General features: G+C 39.5%; 1 protein-coding gene and 1 pseudogene across 3 annotated transcripts in view; both read left to right on the forward strand.

Moving 5' to 3' along the window:
• Positions 1–22345, forward strand: part of LOC119532215 (olfactory receptor 11H6-like) — a 99323-nt gene extending 76978 nt beyond the window's left edge. The window contains exons 1-2 of one of the 3 annotated variants that reach the window (XM_037834415.1): positions 18911–18939; positions 20778–22345. In XM_037834415.1, coding sequence (XP_037690343.1) covers positions 18919–18939; positions 20778–21728 — 972 coding nt within the window. In that variant the 5' untranslated portion in view covers positions 18911–18918 and the 3' untranslated portion in view covers positions 21729–22345. Of the gene's footprint in view, positions 1–18910; positions 18940–19678; positions 19709–20777 lie in introns of those variants that run through there. The other 2 variants (XM_037834416.1, XM_037834414.1) reach the window with 2 other exon arrangements.
• LOC119530931 lies at positions 12474–15439 on the forward strand (annotated as a pseudogene).
• Positions 22346–23592: the final 1247 nt, after the last annotated feature.

Here is a 23592-nt window from a genome sequence, read left to right on the forward strand (position 1 = left end):
TGCAAGGTATTGCCACCTAGTTGGTGCCATAATTGAGTCTTCAACAGGCCATTCCACCATTCTATCAACCCAGCTGCCTGTGGATGATGGGGAACACAGTAAAACCACAGAATTCCATGAGCATGTGCCCATTCCCTCACTTCATTTGCTGTGAAGTGGGTTCCTTGGTCTGAAGCAATGCTGCATGGAATACCATGACAGTGGATAAGGCATTCTGTAAGTCCATGGATGGTAGTTTTGGCAGAAGCATGTCATGCAGGGAAGGCAAACCCATATCCGGAGTATGTGTCTATTCCAGAAAGAACAAATTGCTGCCCCTTCCATGATGGAAGTGGTCCAATGTAATCAACCTGCCACCAGGTAGCAGGCTGATCACCTCGGGGAATGGAACCATACTGGGGACTGAGTGTGGGTCTCTGCTGCTGGCAGATTGGACACTCAGCAGTGACTGTGGCCAGGTCAGCCTTGGTGAGTGGAAGTCCATGTTGCTGAGCCCATGCATAACCTCCATTCCTACCACCATGACCACTTTGTTCCTGAGCCCATTGGGCAATAACAGGAGTTACTGGGGAAAGAGGCTGATTGGTATCCACCAAACAGGTCATTTTATCCACTTGGTCATTAAAATCTTCTGCTGAAGTCACCCTCTGGACAGCATTCACATGGGACACAAATATCTTCATGTTGTTTGACCACTCACAAAGGTCTATCCACATACCCCTTCCCCAGACTTCTTTGTCACCAATCTTCCAATCATGTTCCTTCCAAGTCCCTGACCATCCAGCCAAAGCATTAGCAACAGCCCAGGAATCAGTATACAAATGCACCTCTGGCTAGTTCTCCTTCCAAGCAAAGTGAATAGCCAGGTGCACTGCTCGAAGTTCTGCCCACTGGGAGGATTTCCCCTCACCACTATCCTTCAGGGACATCCCAGAAAGGGGCTGCAGTGCTGCAGCTGTCCACTTTGGGTGGTGCCTGCATATCATGCACAACCATCTGTAAACCAGGCCCGAGTTTTCTCTTCCTCAGTCAACTGATTGTAAGGAACTCCCCAAGATGCCATAGGTGTGGGCTGGGAAAGAGAAGGTAAAGTGGAAGGAGTGGGGGCCATGGGCATTTGGGCCACTTCCTCATGTAACTTACTTGTACCTTCAGGACCTGCTCGAGCTCTATCTCGTATATACCATTTCCATTTTATGATGGAGTGATGCTGTGCACGCCCAACTTTATGGCTTGGTGGGTCAGACAATACCCAACTCATGATAGGCAACTCAGGTCTCATGGTAACTTGGTGGCCCATGGTTAAGCATTCTGTCTCTACTAAAGCCCAGTAGCAGACCAACAGCTGTTTCTCAAATGGAGAGTAGTTATCTGCAGAGGATGGTAAAGCTTTACTCCAAAATCCTAAGGGCCTGCATTGTGATTCTCCTATAGAAGCCTGCCAAAGGCTCCAAACAGCATCTCTATTTGCCACTGACACTTCCAGCACCACTGGGTCAGCTGGATCATATGCTCCAAGTGGCAGAGCAGCTTACAGAGCAGCCTGGACCTGTCACAGAGCCTCATCTTGTTCTGGTCCCCACTCAAAACTAGAAGCTTTTCTGGTCACTTGGTAAATGGGCCAGAGTAGCACACCTAAATGAGTAATATGTTGTCATCAAAATCCAAAGAGGCCAACTAAGTGTTGTGCCTCTTTTTTGGTCATAGGAGGGGCAAGATGCAACAGCTTATCCTTCACCTTAAAAGGAATATCTTGACAGGCGCCACACCACTGGACACCTAGAAATTTTACTGAGGTAGAAGTCCCCTGTATTTTTGTTGGATTTATCTCCCATCCTCTGCCACGCAAATATCTTACCAAAAAATCTAGAGTGGTTGCTACTTCTTGCTCACTAGATCCAATCAACATGATATCATCAATATAATGGACCAGTGTGATGTCTTGTGGGAGGGAGAAATGATCAAGATCCCTGCAGACAATATTATGACATAGGGCTGGAGAGTTGATACAACCCTGAGGTAGCATGGTGAATGTAAACTGCTGGCCTTGCCTGCTGAATGCAAACTGTTTCTGGTGGTCCTTACTGACAGCAATTGAGAAAAAAAGCATTTGCCAGATCAATAGCTGCATACCAGGTACCAGGGGATGTGTTGAATTGCTCAAACCATGATACCACATCTGGAACAGCAGCTGCAATTGGAGTCACCACCTGGTTAAACTTACAATAATCCACAGTCATCCTCCAAGACCCATCTGTTTTCTGCACAGGCCAAATAGAAGAGTTGAATGGGGATGTTGTGGGAATCACCACCCCTGCATCCTTCAAGTCCTTAAGAGTGGCATTAATCTCTGCAGTCCCTCCAGGAATCCAGTATTGCTTCTGGTTCACTATTTTGCTAGGCAGGGGCAGTTCTAGTGGCTTCCACTTGGCCTTTCCCACCATAATGGCCTTCACTCCATGAGTCAGGGAACCAATGTGAGGATTCTGCCAGTTGCTGAGTATGTCTATTCCAATTATGCATTCTGGCACTGGGGAAATAACCACAGAATGGGTCCAGGGACCCACTGGACCCACTGTGAGATGGACCTGAGCTAAAACTCCATCAGTCTCCTGACCTCCATAAGCCCCAACTCTGACTGGTGGACCAGAGTGATGTTTGGGGTCTCCAGGAATTAATGTCACTTCTGAACCAGTGTCTAATAATCCATGAAATATCTGATCATTTCCTTTTCCCCAATGCACAATTACCCTGGTAAAAGTCTTTAGGCCCCCCTGGGGAAGGCTGGGAGGAAGATTAACAGCATAAATTTTTGGCATTGTAACAGGGTCCTTCCCCAAGGGTACCCGGCCTTCCCTTCATTCAAGGGGCTCTGGATCTGTAAACTTTCTCAAGTCCAGGAATTGATTAAGGGGCCATGACTCTGTTTTTGTAATTCAAGGGAGACTTTTGTTCACATGACCTAGAGTTCTTCTGCCTATATAGTTCAAACAAGAATTTAGTCGATTGCCCATCTATTTTACTACTTGGTACTTCATGATCCACTAGCCAACGCCATAAGTCTCTGCGAGTCATATTATTTTGATTGCTGCTTTGAGCCTGTTTTCCATTATGGTAGCCATGCCTACTTTGTCTGTGGTGATTAACTGCAGCTACTTGGCTTCTGCTGACTCAGGACCCAATTATCCCCATTGTGTTTAAGGATTCCAGCTCAGTGACAGCAGTTCCTATAGTAATATCTGACCTACAGAGAAGGGTGACTGCAGAGCTCTTCAGGGATGATGGAGCTAGTCTCATAAATTTATTCCTCACAGTCCTGGTAAAAGGTGTGCCCTCTGGACATTCCAGGGGTGTGTGAGCAGGTCTTCCATGATAAATCCACTCTAACTTTCCAATCTCTCTAAGCCTTTGAATCCCCTCCTCCACATTGTACCAGGGCAGTTCTAGCATTTCAACCTCAGGTAATGTCAGCCACCTTTTGATCCATGTTTCAGCCAGCCACCCAAACAAACTGTTAACAACCTTTCTAACCCCTCAAGCTACAACATTGAATGCAGAATCTCTGCTTAGTGGGCCTATATCAGTAAATTCAGCCTGATCCAACCTCATATTCCCTCCACCATTATCCCACACCCTTAATATCCATTCCACACATATTCCCCTGGTTTCTGCCTGTATAAGTTGGAAAACTCATACAGTTCCTTTGGAGTATAGTGTACCTCTTCATGGGTCACACTTTGTATCTCACCCTTTGGGGCCTGTTGGGACTTTAGTCTAGTTATAGGTCTTGAAGCAAAGACTGGTGGTGGGGGTAGGTCATGAAAAGAGTTTGAACTATCCCTCATGCCATTTACCTCAGGACATTCTGTTGCATTTTCATCTCTTAAAACAGGATTAATCTCTCCAGACAGAGGAATGAGGGCTGCTTCCTCAGGGGAGGTGATTACAGCATTAGCAGGCACTGAAGCATTGATCTCTTTAGGTGGGGGTTGGATGGCAGGCTCCTTAGGGAAGACTGGAGGTGGGGAAGCTGGTTCCTCAGGACAGCCCTCTACAGGTAAATCTAACAATGACTCAGCAGAATCCAGGGTTCCAATGTCCTCATTGCCATTATTATCAATCCATGTCCCCATCCCAAGTTTCCAGATCCCATTCTTTTCCAATCAATGCCTTTACTTTAACAGCAGACACCCTAAGAGGATGAGATTTTAGTTTATGTTGTAAATCTGCTACTCGCACAATGACCATCTGTGGGAACAGGAAATCAGATTTTCTTTCAGGGCACACATAGAAACTTTTACGTCTGTCATACAGTGTTTAAGTTTTGAATTTGAAGACTTTAGCTCATCCCTTTCTCTTACAACTTTATCCAAAGTATCTAAGAGCAGTCAGCCAACATCATTATACCTCTTAATTCTGCAAAACTCTGTGAAGGTGTCAAAAACACTGTCACTCAGAGCCTTGCTTCATACTAGAGTATGATTAGGAGAATCAAACAGTGCTATTTTGCATATCTCCTTTGCCAACTCATGCCATGGACTGTCAGTGCCCTCTTGATTATTGGAAATAGAGTCATTAGTGCCTTTGAATCTAATCAGAGTAGAAAACAAATTGTAAAAGCCCATTTTAAGATTCTGTTTCTCAAGAACCACCCCTGGTACCAAATTGTGTTAGGGTTCTCTAGGGAAACAGAATCAATGAGAGGTATCTATGACTATAAAATTTATAAAAGTGACTCATGCAACTGTGGGTATGCATGAGTCCAAATTCTGTAGAGCAGCCAGCAAACTGTCAATTCCAAGGAATATGTTCAATGAACTCCTCAGGAAATGATCCGGCAACTTCAACGAACTCCTCAGGAAATGAACCAGGATCTTCGATGAATGTTTTTGATGAACTCCTCAGGAAACAAACCAGCAACTTCAACAAACTCCTCAGGAAACCCTTCCCTGAGCAGCCAAAGAAGAAGTGAAGGTCCTCTATCTGTCTTGCTTATAAGTCTTCAACTGATTAATTGGATTAAATCCAGCCAATTGCATTCTCTCATTGTGGAAGGCACGCCCTTTTGTGAGTAATCAGTCACAGCTGCAGTCAATTGACTGATGATTTAATAAACCAGACTGCTGGTTTATTAACCAGCCACAAACATCCTTGCAGCAATTGTTGGGCCAGTGTTTATGCTTGACCAGACAGCTGGGTACTATCACCTGGCCTAGCTGACACATGAACCTAACCATCACATATAGTAAAATTTCATATTCACTCCTGAAAACCCTCTAAATTTATTGAAAATAATATGCCTAATTTTAAAAAGTTTCACCCTACAGGCATATAAATAAATGTTCCAAAACATCTATTAGATTGAAAAGTATGCAGGAATACAGTAGGCTTCAGTAAACTTTTATAGAATTTTTTAAATCATTTAGGCCAGTGATCAGATATAAAACAGAATGAAGTTTAAAAGATAGGCATGAAAAAAATTGTACCTAGCACATAAATAATTGTTCAATAAATGGCAATGTGACAGTTAATAAAAAATGATCTAAAAGTCTTGATGGAGAACAATCAAAAATTAATACTACCTTTAAAACATTTCATTAAAAATGTTATAAAACACTTCTCTTTAATTATGCAAGTACTGAAACTATGCAAGTTATTTTTCAGGGCAAAAATCCAAAGTCATATTGTCATCTTAGAAGTAACCCTACAGAAAAAAAATATGGAGAGAGAGAATGAGGAAGAGAGAGAGAGGGAGAGATTGATTCATGGAATAACAAAAGTATTATAAAGAAGAATAAGTTTCTCTAAGGAATTTAGTTAGCTTTTCACTGGACTATGAACTAAATGAGGAGGTGGATTTTCAAACTTCAGCTGATAGCATTGTGGTGAGAGGGCCTCCTTACTTGCAAGTTTTATGAGACAAAAAAGACCAGCCATCTCCTGCTCTCTGAAGAGAGAACGGCAATGGACACATCTATTACAATTGGGAAGCTCCAAAGAATGATCTACATTCCAGATATACTACTGGTATCTTTAAAGAATTCTGCAGAATGAAGAAGGAATTTTATAAAAACTGAAGTTAGGCAAATTTTTTAATGGCAAAAAGGTAAAGCACAGAAATTGCTTCTAAAATTTTTTAATAAAACCATGTGTTTAGGAATATATTCTACAACGTTTTCCAGAGATACAATGACATTTTCACCACCTTTGTACCATTTTTGTATATTTAGCTTAGTTATCTATCTACAATTGTTGATAATAATAGATATTAACCTAGGAAGAGGTTTAAGTGACCTGACAGAGCATTCTGTCATATTCTAACTAATATTTTAAACAAAGACTTCGGTGGAACATGCAAGATTAAATTGACATTTTTTCAAACTTGTGGGAAATAAAAGCAGAAAGGGTAGCTAATATTTGATGGTCAATCAAAAGCCTAAAAGATCTTAATTAAGACTGAAACACTTGGTGAAATTAAGTAATTAATTTCCTGCCATTCAAAAACAACTACACAACATCAGATGGATATGATCTGTTTTAAAGATGGTCTCACAACCAAACTCTAAGGCCTTTGGTAAAATGCAAACTCAGCAAAAGCCAAAAATGTAAAGTTACTGTCCAGAAAAGCTAACATCAACCATAGTCCCCATGAGTTTCTAGAGGAAAAGATATTATACTACCACTGCATTCTGTATCAGTCATGTAGCATGAGGGGTATCACATCACTTAGTAACATCACATTTTCAGAGGGACAAGAACAAACAAAGCAAGACAATCAGGATGGTGAGCAGCCAGAAAATCATGAATGCTCATAAACCAAGAATGCTCAGTTTAGAAAGAGAAGATTCAAGGAGGGCATGAGCATTTTGTATGTGGCTGTGAACACTTATTCTGAGTATCACTATCATGTAGTAGAAAGAACACAGCATGGCCACTTACTGTATTTATGAGTCTGCACAGTCTAGCCTCAATTATCACTTCTGTAATTGATGGAGAATTAAAAAGGATAATGCATATTCAAAATCCTAACAGAATGTCTGCAAGTGATAGCCACATGATAAGTGTTAACTTTTCTTCCCTGAGGCAGAAATAAGAGCATGACAATAAATCAAGATGAGAAACTGACTCAGGAGTCAAGAGAGAACAATGAAGTTTATTACAACTTCTAAAATGAAAACTGTTCTGAAAGTGATGCACTGCCTTCCTGTGTGATGAGCTCCTTGTCGTTGATATTCCAGCAGAAGCTATCTAACCACTTAGTAAGCTGGTGGCACAGAGGGATCTCACTGCTGGTGGAAGGACAGGTTAGACAATTTTAAAGTCTCTTTCAGAAACAAGAGTCGGTGAGTTCTGATCACAACAAAAATGTGATTTTCAAAGTCCTATTCAAATCATGATTTCTCTAAGGCCAGTGAATGTCAGCAAACACTATTGGAGGAAATGAGAGACCAGATGATAATTTCTTTATCTCCTCCAGAGGACAGGAAAAACAGTTGAATAGAGACAAAATTCAACTCTTCCCTTAAGTATGTCCCTATGACATAGTGTGCTGTCCTTTGGGCTACATAAGCAGGTAGAGAACTCAAGCATGCAGGGAGAGAAAGGGGCATAATGTATCTAATTGGTGAAAATATGAAAAATAATAAAAGTAATGATAAATCAAAGGCTCCAACAACTAGAATTATAACATCCAAAAATGCAAAGAATCAGTTTCTTGCAACCACCTTCTCTGATTTCTGTGTCTATCATATTGCTACTCTTTTCTTTTCTTTTTTTCTCTTTTATTTTATTTTCAAGAATGATCTTTGTTGATAATTTATCTTGATTTTGTATGAAAGGGTAAGGAGTGATTTGCCTTAAGTTATGATGACCTCAGAGGAGCTGAATATCAACTATTGCAAAATTCAACTAAAGTAAAATATTCTGCTCTGCTCTCCTCAATTCAGTTAAGTTAATTTGAGAGTTAGCACCTCTAATTTTCATTAGAGATGTTGTGGGTTTATAGAAAAATCATGTAAAAAAATACAGGTTTCCCATATACCAGCCTATAATTAACACCTTGCATTGTTATGATGTATTTGTTTCAACTGATGAAAGCACATTTTTATAATTATACTACTAACTACAGTCCATGGTTTAATCTATGGTTCACTGTTTGTGTTGTGCAATTCAATGTTGTTGTTTTCATTTTTATTCTAGGAATCACCTTTTTGAATATTGCCATGAAATAATATCTGTAGCCAATCTCATTTTTGATGGCCAGTGACCACATTTGAGGATGCACTAAGACCAGCTCTTGAAGCTGAACTAAGTTGGGTAATGTTTGCAAGCTTTTTTTAAAATTAAGATTGTTCACATATGATACGATTATCCAAAGATCCACAGTGTACAATCAGTTGCCCAAAGTACCATCATACAGTTGTGCATCCATCACCACAATTTCTTATTAAATTTTTAGAACATTTTCATTGCTACAGAAAAGAAATAGAAACAAAAGAAGGAAACTCAAATTTTCACATATTCCTAACCACCTCTCCTCCATTATTGATTCACACTATTGGTATAATACATTTGTTACTGTGGCTGAAAGAATGTTAAGATACTACTAACTGTAGTATATAGTTTGCAATATGTATATTTTTTCCTATATGCCCCTCTCTTATTAACCTCTAGTTATAGTGTCATACATTTATCCTAGTTCATGAGAGAGATTTCTAATATTTGTACAGTTAATCACAGACATTGTCCACCACAAGATTCACTGTTATATACATTCCCATCTTGTAACCCCCAACTTTCCTTCTAGTGACATACGTGACTCCGAGCTTACATTTTCCACGACATTCACACACCATTCAGTACTCTTATTCTCACAATGTGCTACTATCACTTCTGTCCATTTCCAAACATTTAAGTTCACCCTAGTTGAACATTCTGCTCATAATAAGCAACCACTCCTCATTCTCTAACCTCATTCTATATCCTGGTAACTTATATTACATGTCTATCAGTTTAGATATTATAATTAGTTCACATCAGTGAGACCCTGAAATACTTGTCCTTATGTGTCTGTCTTATTTCATTCAATATAGAGCCCTCAAGTTTTCTTCATCAACCCATTATTGTTAAGATGGTTTTGTTCACACACCATACATTCCATCCTAAGTGAACAATTGATGGTTCCCTGTATAGTCATATATTTACGTATTTGCAGCCATCACCACTATCTATATAAGGACATCTCCATTTCTTCCACAAAGGAGGAGGAAGAGTCAAAGAAGGCAGAGAAACAAAAGAGAAAGAAAAAAGAAAGAGAGAAAAAAAACATAACAATTAGGAAGCAATGAAAGGAAAGATAGCATTAGCTAAAGTAGAATAGTCAGACAACATCACCAATGCCAAGAGTCCCATACCCTTCCCCCATGTCCCCACTCCATATACATTTAGCATTGGTATATTGCCTTTGTTATATTAAAGGAAAATAATACAATGTTTCTGTTAATTATAGTCTCTAGTTTGCATTGATTGTATTTTCTCCCAATACCACCCTATTATTAACACCTTGCATTGTTGACATTCATTTGTTCTACCTCATGTAAAAATATATTTGTACCTTTTATCACAATCATTGAGCACCCTAGGTTTCACTGAGTTGTACAGTCCCAGTCTTTATCTTTTGTCTTTCCTTCTGGTGTCCTACATACCCCTAACCTTCCTCTTTCAACCATAATCACAGTCACCTTTTTTCAGTGTACTTATATTTTTGTGCAACTATCTCCCAAAATTGTGTTCTAAACCTCTCACTCCTGTTTTTTTCTTTTTGGTATATAGTTCTCCCTTTAGTTTTTCCAGTAAAGCAGGTATCTTGTTCACAAACTCTGTCACTGTCTGTCAGAGAATATTTTAAGCTCTCCCTCATATTTGAAGGACAGTTTTGCTGGACATAGGATTCTTGGTTGGTAGTTTTTCTCTATCAATATCTTAAATATATCACCCCAATTCCTTCTTGTCTCCATGGTTTCAATTGGGAAATCTTCACACAGACTTATCAAGCTACGTTTGTCTGTGATGGATTGCTTCTTTCTTGCTGCTTTCAGGATTCTCCCTTTATCTTTGATGTTTGATAACTGATTATTAAGTGTCTTCACATAGGCCTATTCAGATCTATTCTGTTTGGGTTATGCTGCACTTCTTGGGTCTGTAATTTTATGTTTTTCATAAGCGATGGTAAATTTTCATTGATTGTTTCCTCTATTATTCCTCTCTATTATTTCCTCTGCCCCTTTTCCCTTTTCTTCTCCTTCTGGGACACCCATGACATGTACATTCCTGTGTTTCATGTAGTCATTCAGTTCCTGGAGACATTGCTCATATTTTTCCATTCTTTCCTCTATCTGTTCTTTTGTGTGTAGGCTTTCAGGTATCTTGTTCTCCAGTTCCTGAGTGTTTTCTTCTGCCTCTTGAGATCTGCTGTTGTATGTCTCCATTGTGTCTTTCATCTCTTGTGTTGTGCCTTTCATTTCCATAGACTCTACCAGTTGTTTTTTCAAACTTTCAATTTCCATCTTATGTTCACACAGTGTTTTCATTACACACTTCATCTCTTTTGCCATATCTTCCCTAAACTTTTTGAACTGATTTAGTATTAGTTGTTTAAATTCCTGTATCTCAGTTGATGTGTAAGTTTGTTCCTTTGACTGGGTCATAACTTCGTTTTTCTTAGTGTAGGTTGTAGTTTTCTGTTGTCTAGGCATCTGGTTTCCTTGGTTACACAAATCAAGTTCTCCCAGATCAGAGCAGGCTCAGGTCTAGAAGGATGCAATAGTATCCTTTTCCCTGAGGCTGCCTTCAATTGATACACCTTGTGATGCCTCAAGTCACTGTGCTTTTCCACCCAGCAGGTGGCACCTGTCAGCCTGTAGCTCCAGTGTGGGGTAAGGAGGTGTGGCCTGTGGCTGTTTTCCCCCAAGCTCTGGGGTCTGGTTCTGAATGGAAGGTGGGTGGTAGAGCTTGGACCCACCTTTTTCCTCTTAGGGAAGATACACCCCCTGGGAAGAGGTCATTTACATTAGAATAGTCTCTCTGCCTGTACTATCTCCATGCTTGTCTGGGTCAGAGTGCTGGGAACTGAAAATGGCTGAGGCTTTCTCTGCTTAGCCAAAAAAAGGAACAGAAATACCCCCCTCAGTGCCAAGTCCATGGCCACCCTCAGTTTCACCCATCAGACTGAGACAACACCTGGTCCTCTGGGCTCCCCCTCTTTCCCAAAGAGGTCCTCTGGTTCTCCAAGGTCAGCATCACCAAAAGCATCTGCTTGTTGGAGATTCATAGCTTGAACTGAGCAGTCCACACTTGATAATTAAAACCCCAGTTGGAGCTCAGCTGAGGTATTTGCTTGCTCAGAGAGTGCTGCTCTCTACCACAGTGAGGCTTTGCAGTTTTCCATGGGGGAGGGGGTTTTTGACTCAGGTCCACAGTTTTTACTTACATATTTTATGTTGTGATCTCAGGCATTCCTCCCAACTGAGGTTGGTGTATGATGAGTGGAGAGTCACATTTTCCACCCCCCAGTTAATCCAGATTATTTACTAGTCATTCCTGGTTGTTTATTAGTTGTTCCAGGAGTACTAACTAGCTTCCACTCCTCTATACGCCGCCCTTTTCACTCTCTCATTCGCATGCTTTTTAACCATTCTTATTATAAAAATAAGATAGCCATGTTAAAAAATGTGAAATAAAGGGGGAAACTCATAATTCTTCATATGTCCTGTGATTTAAGGGATACTGGAAGACCCTGCGTTTTTCCCCTCAGATGATGTGGTGATATCTACAGTACTGATTCATTTCATTAATTCAGTGCATTTTTCCCCTGAGAGGTGTGACATTGGAGAAACATTTTTACTAAGGATCCTCTAACATAGTTAGAAAACAGTAAACTAGGGGCCCAAACAGCATAGATTCTTGTAGTGACTCTGTCACTTACTGGTTTGGGGCCTCAGATATTTAACCTTTTTGAGACTTCATCTCCTCATTTATGAAATGGAGATAATAATCCTTGCTATGGCTCCCATATAGAGTAATTGAGAAAGTAAAAAAAAAACATAATATACATCAGACACAAGAGTTAGCTTGTGCTAAATGCAATCCTTTTGAGCTGCCATGCCAAAGAGGAAGCTGTGCTCTTGCAGTGCTCCATAGAATTGAAATAAGCTATTCCCCAGTGCTCAAAACAACCACCTTCCTTGTCACTTTGGCTGATGTGGAAAATCCTCCTATTAGCCATCCCTGTCATACAGTTGAAACTACAAAGCTTAGACTTCAGACCCCCGATCAGACCAGAAGAGCTGATGTCTTACTCCCCCCACCCACAAACACTGAACCTGGATATAGGACTGGAGTCAAGTTTTCATCATCATTTTGTTATTATATCCTGGCCCCATAGACATCAGGGAAGAGAAAGTGCTTCCTTAATCATGCAACTAAAAATCCCACCCCAGCCCAAAGGTTCGGATGCCCCACTTGGAATCTGCTGTCCTGTTTGCCAGATTGCTGTGTGCTGCTGTGATTACAAGAAGCAAAGGAAGCTTCTGACTGAGACTTGGTATGTGAGTCATCCCAGTAAATGCTGCTCCAAAAAATCTGGTGTGCAAGCCATGGGGCCATGTGCCCTTGTGTACATGATAGCAAGGAAACATGTTCAGAAACTGCTCAAGTCTTCACAGATGTTGGGAGCTAAGATAATGCATGTGTTTATTGGATTGTTTTTCCAGAGAAGTGATGTTGTTAAGAAATTGGAAGACAGAATTTGAGCTCTGAGCTTCTGAGTTGAGAAAGTAGAAAAAAAAGATAAGTGAAAAGGAATGATAGACTTCTACATTAAGCTTTAGTCTAAGTCAAGGCCTAAAATTGAGATAAGATTCTATCCCTTGTATTCAAAAGAATAGCCAGGATTTCTCTTGGGCTGTATAAACCACAAAAACAAAGAACACCAGAGAGAAAAAAATACAGCATCAGAGACCCAATTCCCACAAGGTCACATGTTTTAAAATAGTGTTTGTTGATGCTGCTCTATTCTGACTTCCACAGGGACTCCCACAGGGGACAAGGGTGAGAAAGGGGCAGTGTGGGAAGAGATTTCCCAGGAGGCTTTGCAGATTCAATACTGGGAGGCCTTAATACAAACCACGCTGAAGCCATCAAGCAAATGATCATATCATTTAAGACTATAATATCCTCCATGCCAGGGAAGAAGTCTGTAAGGAGAAAATGGGAGCTCTGGTGCATTTGGTGGGCTAAAACAAGCTTAAAAGGAAGCTTATTGGAGAGTTCCATCTTTGGTGTGGTTTTAAGGGACTGAGGAGCCCTCTTCAAAAATATCCCCCATTCATATATTTATAGACACATACATTCACATGCATACATGTATACACTTGTGTTTGGCCTGTCACATGGCTAAAATTCCTCAGACAAAAAAAAAAATTTTGCATTTTAAATGAGTTTGATTTCTAAGATTAACAAGGGAGCATGATATCTAGCATAATAATTGCTGAACAATTTAAAATACCTTATATTTCTGTAATATTTTATGACTTATAAACTGCTTTTGCCTATATGATTTTATGTAATTGTCATGTCAACCTTGCAATGTAGGAATTACGACTCACATTTTATAGAGAAAGTAATGTACTCTCTGAAGTTGAGTTCTTTCCTGAGGAAATCCTGCTCAGGAAGTGACAGAGCCCAGATCTATAAAGCCTACAAAGCCCGAGCTCTGCCTCACCCATAGTTCCCAAAGGCAGGCTAAAGCCCAGAAACCACATCTTTCAAAGACTTCCCTATATGATTCTAATATCAAGGTCAATAGTCCACATGCAACACTTTTTATCTTTGAAAATAAAGAATAAATACTGATAAAGGTCTAGAAATGATTGCTCAATGTAGCTAAGTTGTAACTTAATTAAAGTGGCTGTTACCCTGTGGTTATTTCCATATTTAGCTTCTTAAGCCTCATTTCCTCTTCCATATGACACTTAGGTGCTATGCAGTAAATTATGTTTTGTTCAGTAAATCTGCCATTCTTAATTTTTTTATATTTGAATTATCTTTGTAAAAGTTTACATCTCAGTCTAGCTTTTGCCAATCACCTGTCTATATTGTCTAGACCCCACTCCAAAGTGGGGTACACAGATAACTTACTGACAGATGCAGAAAGGAAATATTCAAATTTCTATTATCATTTTAATTGAAAGAGAACTTTTTTCAAAAAGCTTTACCAATATTTAAGGTTCTGATTGACAGTTGTTTACAATAAGCATATATAAAGGAATATACTCAACAACTATATTCTTGGGTCTCCAATCAAACTGTAGAAACCACTGGTCTAGATTCCCTCTCCCATGATCAGGAAAGTATGCCCCTTCTCCTAAGGAAGAACTGAGAGGCAATTCTTAGTATGCAATTTCTGCTGCAATCTTCACAGGACAGAAGAACATGACCTCAGGGCCAGAAATGTCTTGCACACTGTGAGTTTATCCTCCTGGGCTTCCCTTGTTGCTGGGAAATACAGATCTTCCTTTTTTCCATATCCTTTTGACTTGCACCGTGACCCCCCTGGGAAACATGGCTATCATGTGTGTGGTGTGCTGGGATTGTTGGCTCCACACCCCCATGTACATTCTGCTGGCCAACTTCTCCTTCCTGGAGATCTGCTATGTCAACTCAGATGTTCCAAACATGCTGGCCAACTTGCTCTCCAAGACCAAAACCATAACCTTCACTCAGTGCCTCCTGCAGCTGTACTTCTCCTGGGCATGACCTAATGCTTATTTCTCTCCATCATGGCCTATGACTGATTCCTGGCAATCTGTCACCCCCTGCAATACCCCACCATCATGACTACTAAGTTCTGCAGCAGCCTCATCATCTTTTGCTGGGTGTATGGTTTCCTCTGGTTTCTGTTCCCAGTGACACTTGTTACCCGGCTGCCATTTTGTGGTCTTAATGTGATTGATGACTTTCTGTGTGACCTGGGTCCCCTGCTAGCCCTGGCTTCAGCCTGTGTCCCAATCCCAGGGACTGTTCTCATATGTGGCACCATGAGCTCCCTCCTCATCTTTGCCACCTTTTTCTACATCATTGGTTCGTATACTCTGGTTTTGAGGGCTGTGATGCAATTGCCATCAGCTGCTGCCAGAAGAAGGCCTTCTCCACCTGCTCCTCACACGTGGCTCTGGTGTTTCTATTCTATGGCCCTGTCATGTTGACATATGTGAGTCCTGGATCAGGACAAACAGAGGGCATGCAGAAGTTCACTACATTGTTCTACTCTGTTTTGACCCCTTTTTTCAACCCCATGATCTACAGCCTCCAGAATAAAGAGATGAAGGATGTCTTGAACATACTGCTAGGAAGACCTAAAAATGGTCTGTGGTGTTTGTGAGTTGCAAATACATTCAGACTGTGAGCCTCCTGTCCTTGAAAAGTTAAGAAACTGGTAAGTGGATGCAAAGAAGGGAGAGTCTGAAAAAAAAAAAATGGACTTTAAATCCCATTGATCTCTCCTCACATATTGTGTGATTTGACTTACCTTTAATCAATAAAAAAAAAAATGTTTGGTAGATACCAAGATCTTAATAAATGATCTGCCCAATGCCTGTCTTCATAATTCCTTGACTTCCTTTATTCTGGTTACTTTATCTCCTCTACATTTGAGCAAACTTACATATTCTTCTCTAACACTTGGCATACGCTTCCTCAATCTTGCCTCTTAAAAATCCATCATTCTTGCCAATGAAAGACTCTCAGGTCTTCCAACATAGATAATACCAATTCCGCCTCCTCCTTTATCCTGTCCTGTGTGTCATATTCCATGTCCTCCTTTTAAGTGCTAATGGTTCCACATAAACTCCTCATCCCTTCTATGTGTTCTAGGAAGGGAGAAGAGGGTTGAATAGAGCAATTAAAAACACAATAAATTTACCATTCTTACTGAGATTCAGCCATTTTATTGAATAAATGCTCCTTGGATTCCTGCAAGCTTTTGGTTAATTTCTAGAGTACTGTTAAAGTTTATTTTGAACCATTTTGCAAGTGTTGTTGTTGGTTTTACAGAGGAGCATATATTTTGTGGTCTGTATGTTGCCATTCAGGAAGCCCCACCCTAACCCTTTATACCCTTACAATGCAATGACATGAGTTCTAAATAACTTGAGTGTTACAGTAGAATTGTATGCACAATGTTACAGAATAAAAGTGATAGCAAATTTGTCCTGGTAAGATGAGATAGAGAAAGTAATACAAAGGAAGTGGCAGTTCAGTTGGAACTTGAAAGATGAATAGAAGATCTGAAGGCATAGAAATGAAGAGAGTAGCCTATAAAAAGTCAAGAAAAATATAGCCAACCCCACAGTAATAGTGGCTGAAAATAAATTTAGAGCAGTTGGAATTAAGAGACAAAACAGAAAGGCTGAGCAACTAAAAATGAGTAAGAATACAAATGGCCACATGTATCCAAGATGTTCTAGTAAAAGAGATCATTTACATTAGTCCACTGGGACCCTGAAGAGTAAGTTGAGATAAGTGGCCAGAGCTGTTCTAACTCTCCCTCTTTATCTTCCATCCCAGCCACTTTTACTCTGTAAAGAGTATCAGGAACCACTGAAGAAAGTATTTATGAAGGAACAATGCTGGGAGTTAGAGGTAGTTGCACCCCCACAAGTGCTCTGAAGGGCCAGAAGATAAACTAGAGCTTATATCCAGTACCATTCTCAAGCAAGTTGTTATTTAGCATGTCCTTATTTCCTTTTCACTGAAATTCTCCTCTAGATGGCTATATCACCGGTGTCATCCAACTCTCCTTACTTTCTCCCCAAGCTATTATTGTAGGTCTGTGTTTTGAAAGTTCGCTTAATTCTAAAAGACACCTGAAGAATTATTGAAATACAGATGCTGAGTGTGATCCCAAACTTCCTAAAACAGAATCGCAGAAAAGGGCATGGGAATTTATATTTATTCCAGCAACTTCTGCCTTCTAATTCACAGTCTTGAACAATTATTTCACCTCTTGACCATCAGTTTTTTCATCTATTAAATAGAGTTAATACCTATGGCATAGTATTGTTGTGTGGATGGAATGAGATAATACATGTAAAGCATATAGTAAGTACTCAATGAATTGAAGGTGTTTCACTAGTATTAATCTTAACCCAAAGAAATTATAACAGTGGAATTTTGGATATCATGACTATTAGGGAATAAGGCCAATGTTTTCTAGAAAAACCCTTTTACAAAATAGGAAGGAAGTGTGAGGGGCACCTCCCAAATCTGGGTTTGTCACCTGGCATGGCCAAAGAAGTCACACCAAACAAGGCTGAAGAGGAAAAGAGGGTTTTTTCCACCAGTGGTAGAGCAGGGGGAAGCTTTCTCAAATCAGCCTCACCAAAGTGATTTTTCAATTGGCTTTTATACCCATCAAAGATAAAGAGAGACAATCATCTTAGCTAACAGGCAACAGAGGTTTGGAAAACTTAAGTAATTTAGTTATTTCCTACTTCCTTCAGGAATTGGGTGCCTCTTTGTACCTCAGGAGAGAAATGAAAGGTTGCATTCACTTCTGGAAGGTCTGGGGACCATAGATGAAAGCTTATTCAAATCTGGCTGTAGACTTTACATTTACATATTCCTGCACACCTTATATTTTATATTTTGCTGCTTTGTGATACCAAGAGTTCTGATGCCCTGCCTACTTCCCATTTTAAAGTTCCATTTAAAAGCTGTTTTGAAGGTTACGTTTTAAGGCTACTTTATAATTTCCTGCTTGCTTACATATTTAAGATTATAATTTGAAAGTTACTTTTAAAGAAGGAAGGAAGGAGGGAGAGAGAAGGGGAGTGAGGGAGGGAGGAAAAGAAAAAAGAGTAGCTTTACCAAGCCTTTTATGAGTCGAAAGGAAAGGGAATGAGAACTCTGGTGTCATAGCTCTAAAACTGACAGATAGAGAGTTCAAAATTTGCAGATAGACTCAAAACATGAATAATATTGAATGTGAGAGATTAGGAAGAATAACAAAAATCTACTGATCCAGCTAACTGGTATTCCTGTAGTGTTTACAACTCATAAAATAACACTTTAAATAGAACCAAAATTACAATCTGCTCTAAGAATAGCATGAGATGATGTGATCATCGTGGGACAGCCTGGGTCCCAAGAGCCAATTAGTGGGCTCCTAAGGAAAGGAAACATTTGGGATACAACTGGCAATCTTCCCTTATAATGTCCCAATTTTAGAACCCACAGGAGGCTATATCCCTTAAGATGAATAAGACATAAGTTTCAGAACAAAGTAGATACATCTTTGTCATGTAGCAAATACGCTAACTTCTCTCCAGACCAATACCGTGTACCCAGCAATGGAAGCCCCTCTCTGGCTGGTGGCTGCCGAGGATGCCACCCCCTCCATCCTGCCTGCCTTTGTTGCAGTGGAAACAGAAGATTACAAATTAGACCTGTCAGTTCTATGAAGAGATGGGTTCAACATAGATGTGAGTGTAGGACATCTCTCAGGCATGCCTTTTAGCTCTGCTATAAAAACAACAGCACCTCAATTCACATGAATGAACATAAAAGGAAATCCAGCTTTGCAAGGAAGAGGGCCAGGAAAACTCAGGGAAGTGAGAGCCAGGAGGATGCAGAAAAAGCTTCAGGACTACTTAAAGGCTATCTTTATTAAGCAGAAGTTATACCCAGTCAGAACCAGCACTTCACCGGAACAGAGATATTGGCAAACGGGCATCTGGAAAGGACTGGGTAAGGGGCTTTGAGGAGCAGGGCTGAAAAAAACTTCACCTCTCTCCATTTTCAGCCCTGTTTGCTCTGGCACAGAGCAGATGATCCAGTGCTGAGAGAAGGGACAGCTACGAGATGGTTGAATTTGCCAGATTGGTGAGTTCATTCCCACTTGGTTTGCAAAAGAATTGGAATTGTCACATGCATTTGTCTTGCTTTTTTTACTCTTTCCTCATGGTTTCTTTGATTGCTGGGGTACACTGAATTCCTCCTACAGAGAAAACACCCAGAGCTCTGTCATACCAGAGACAATCTATTCATAGACTTAAAAGCAGTCTTACAGTAAGGTGTGAGGTAAAGATTTCTGAATCTCTCCCATACCATTGTGTCTCTAGTTGCAGTAATTAAGACGATCCTAAAGTTATGGCATTATGCAATCTGCAAAGTGACACATTTTATAATGAATAACATTAATAAATATTCTTAGCCAGCATATTTCAAACATAAAAGTGTTTAGGGATGTATTCTGGACTTATATGTTCCTGAATAAATATTGTCACCTAATCATCTCACTTCCAGTCATTTAGGCCCAAGTAATGACTACCCCTCACTAACTGAGGCCATCCAGAAAATAAAATGAGATGAAACTACTGAGAATAGAATCTTCAGAGATTTTGTTGGCCTTATCCTGCTCCGCTCACAATGTATGTCAATGTCCCAGAGAAGAATATTTTCATGAAAATTTTATATGTTCCAAAATTACAATAACCTCTTAGTTCTCCCACTACTTCCCCCATCAACTCCAGCCTTCCACACATGTAAAGGGATGGGAGTAACACAGGTCATAGGGAAGTAGGAGAGGGATCCTAATAGGGAGAGAGAGTTTATGACTCTCATGTTTGTCTTTGGTCCCCAGAGGTCACTGGTGGGAATTCCTGACATTTGTGATCCTCTGCATTCATCCATAAACCAGAAGAGTGGGAGCCTTTCTGGAAATTCTGATATCATAGGCAAAAATGTCAACAATCCCAAAAGAATATACCAGGTCCATTGCTCATTTTTTCTATCTATAGGGAGACTTATAATTTAGTTCAAGGTTTAAAAGAGGTATTTCAATTCGACTGGTAAAAAATGGAAACAAATTGAAAGCCATTGTGTAGAAGTTTGGGCATACAAAACTTTCCTGCATTAACAAGAGCCGATGAACATAGAAGAAAGGAGGGCACATTTGACATTTTTTGTCTGGGTTACAAAACCACCTTAAAGTTAACAATTACTAAACATGTTTGGTAATGGATGGTGGTGATCGTAGCACAACATCTAGACATAAGTAACAGCATGAAATTTATATATCTGAATGTGGTTGAAAGCGAAATGTTAGGTTGTGTATATGGTACTAGAATCAATAAATTTCTAAAAATCCATGGAACTGTGCAACACAGTGAACCCTATGTTCAACCATGGATTATAGTTATCAGTACAAAAAAATTAGTAACATTGTAACTCCTACATTAATCCAGGATAAAAAGTGAAATGCATGAAGATATCATTGTAGTATTCCTTATCTTTCTTTCTCCCTCTTCTACTTCTCTGATTCATAGCATTTGTGTCTCTGATTTCAAAGATACAAGTAATTGAAATTATGTGTTTTTCACATTGTTCTATAGACACAAGTCGATGATTTTCATACTTCTGTACACGCATTTCTGAGCACTGTCACTAACCTTCTCCAACCTGCTTATTGCATAAAATCTTTTATTGTGAGAAAATTCCCAAAGAGGAATGAGGGAGACTCCAAGGATTCAGAAGGTGTAATTATACCAAGTACTCTCAAAATATTAGTCTTCAACAATGTAGATTGATTATTACTTATTTGTTAAAATAGTAGAATCTCAGAAGTGCATGGGCATTTAGGACTCTACAAAGGAAGCACCCAGGAGAACTGGAGAATAAGATCATCCATGTCATTGTCACTTTTTCTTTTCATCCCTTAGGAAGACATGAACGTGTCCAGAGTCAACACAGTGACTGAATTCATACTCCTGAGCTTCCCCTGTTCCCGTGAGGTTCAGATCCTCCTCTTCATGTTGTTCTCTGTGATGTACATCCTGACACTGATGGGGAATGGAGCCATCATCTGTGCAGTGAAGCTGGATCACAGGCTCCACACCCCCATGTACATTCTGCTGGCCAACTTCTCATTCCTGGAGATTTGTTACATCAACACCACTGTTCCCAAAATGTTAGAGAACTTCCTGTCTCAGACAAAATCCATCTCTTTCACTGCCTGCTTCCTCCAGTTCTACTTTTTCTTCTCCATGGGCACCACTGAGACCTTCTTACTGCCCCTCATGGCATTTGATCGGTACCTGGCCATCTGCCAGCCTCTCCACTATCCTATCATCATGACCAATCATCTTTGCATGAACTTGGTGGCCCTCTGCTGGGTAATAGCCTTCTTCTGCTGCCCAGTTCCTATCTATTTTATAGCACAACTCCCCTTTTGTGGTCCCAATACCATTGACCATTTTGTCTGTGATCCAGGTCCCCTTCTAGCCCTGTCTTGCATTCCTGCCCCTGGAATTGAGCTTTCCTGCTCTATATTGAACTCCCTTATTATCTTCATCACCCTCTTCTTAATCCTTGGATCCTACACACTAGTCCTCAGAGCAGTGTTACGGGTTCCCTCAGCAGCTGGCAGACGTAAGGCCTTCTCCACCTGTGGGTCCCACCTGGGTGTAGTGTCTTTGTTCTATGGAACAGTCATGGTGATGTACATCAGTCCAAGCTCTGGAAACCCAGCTGGGACACAGAAGATTGTAACCCTGTTCTATTCATCAGTGACTCCACTTGTAAACCCTCTGATCTATAGTCTCCGGAACAAAGACATGAAAGTTGCCCTAAGAAAAATTCAGATGTGCACAAAAATTAGTCAAGGTGAATGAGAGCTCATAAGTGAACCAAGATCAGGATATTTCTCTTTTTTCCCATATATACTTTCAGTTTTTTTAAAAATATTCATTTATACCTATAGACTCAGACCAAAATTCATCAATTTCTGCCTAATCACATAATGGATAAGAGTACTTCAAGTAAACCAGAACTTGCCTTCAAATTAGGACTTGATAGTAACTTGAATTAAGTAACCTGGATATCTGGATTTTAGATCCTGACCTCTCCAATAACTTCTTGCTCTTTTTCCTGTGTTCACTTTCTGGTCCCTGACCTCATGCTCTTATTGATCTCTCATAAGTGTACATTCAATTCTTACACTTGGTTTTTCTAGCCTGATGATATCTGCTCCACTCCTAGCAGAAAAGTAGAGAATTCAAATCATTTTAGCTCAGACAAAAGAAAATTAGTATCAATCAGTAAATCATAACTGAGCCAAAATTTTTATTTAATTGACATCCAAGCTTTCAGCAATGATCTAAAGCACTGTTTCCCAAACCTGTCTGTTAAATAATTACTTGGGGGAACTTTTTAAAAGAATAAATTGCCAGGCCTTTCTCCAATTCTCTTAAAACAATCTTTGAGGTGAACTCTGTAAATCTTTATTTTAATGCTACCCAGGTGATTCTGGTGCACCTAGATCAGCACCGGTCTACAGAACAGTCTTTCAGAGGCTCTATTTTTTAATAAATACATGACATAAGCAGAGAAAAGTTGCATATTAGTTCAGACTCTTAGCTTGGAAAAGGGAAATAAATAATATTGAATACAATAAGTGAAACAAACACTCATGACAGCAGCAGAAGTTTGTTTTCCTAACTTGACTTTCAAGTCCTCTGTTTATCAAATCCTTCCTTCCTATTCCTATCTGTGCAATATAGTTAAGATACCTAGAAATAAGGTTACATTTAAAAATAAGATTAGTTCACAATGGCATTCCAATGGAATTTTAAAAAGAGGCTACAAGAACTAATGAATGAGTATTATATAAGCTTCATATATAAAAATCAATGGTATTTCTATGTACTAGCAATAATCATAAATTAAAGTTTTAAAAATTAATGCTATTTAAATAGCATCAAAAAATATGTAATACTTAGGTATAAATCTGACAAAAGTTGTGAAAGTCCTACACAGTAAAAACTACATAGCTGAGAGAAATTAAAGAAGACCAAAATAAATGTATGTAAATGTAAAGATATAACCGGTTTATGGGTTGAAAAACTGAATATTGTTAAGATTTCAAGTCTTCCCAAAATGATCTATAGATTCAACAAAACCCCAATCAAACTCCCTACAGGGGTTTTTGTTGAAATTAGCAACCTAATTTTAAAATGCTATGGAAATGCAAAGGATCTAGAATAAATAAAACAAAATTGGAGAACTAACACTATCTTATTTTAAAACTTATTTAAAATCTGCAGTAATCAAAATTGTGTGGTACAGGGATAAAGTCAGACAAATAGATCAATGGAACTGAATGAAGAGTCCAGAAATAGACCCACACATATACGGAAAGAGGATTTCAAGAAAAGTGCAATGACAACTCAATGGAGAAAATATATCTTTTTAATAAATGGTGCTGGAATAATTAGATATCCATATGCAAAAAAAATTGAACTTCAATATTACAACATCTCATAGAACATACAAAAATTAACTCAAATGGGACCTTAATGTAAAGCATTAATTTATAAGACTTATTGAAGAAAACATGGGAGAAAATTTTTCAGACCTTGGGTTAGGCAAAGATTTCTTACATGCCACACAGAAAGCATGATCCATAAAAGAACAAATTTAAAAATTGGTTCTACCAATATTTAAAAACATCTGCTTTTTGAAAGATACTAAGAGAAT

The sequence above is a fragment of the Choloepus didactylus genome, chromosome 4 (assembly GCF_015220235.1).
Source record: "Choloepus didactylus isolate mChoDid1 chromosome 4, mChoDid1.pri, whole genome shotgun sequence".
NCBI classification, from domain to species: Eukaryota; Metazoa; Chordata; class Mammalia; order Pilosa; family Megalonychidae; genus Choloepus; species Choloepus didactylus.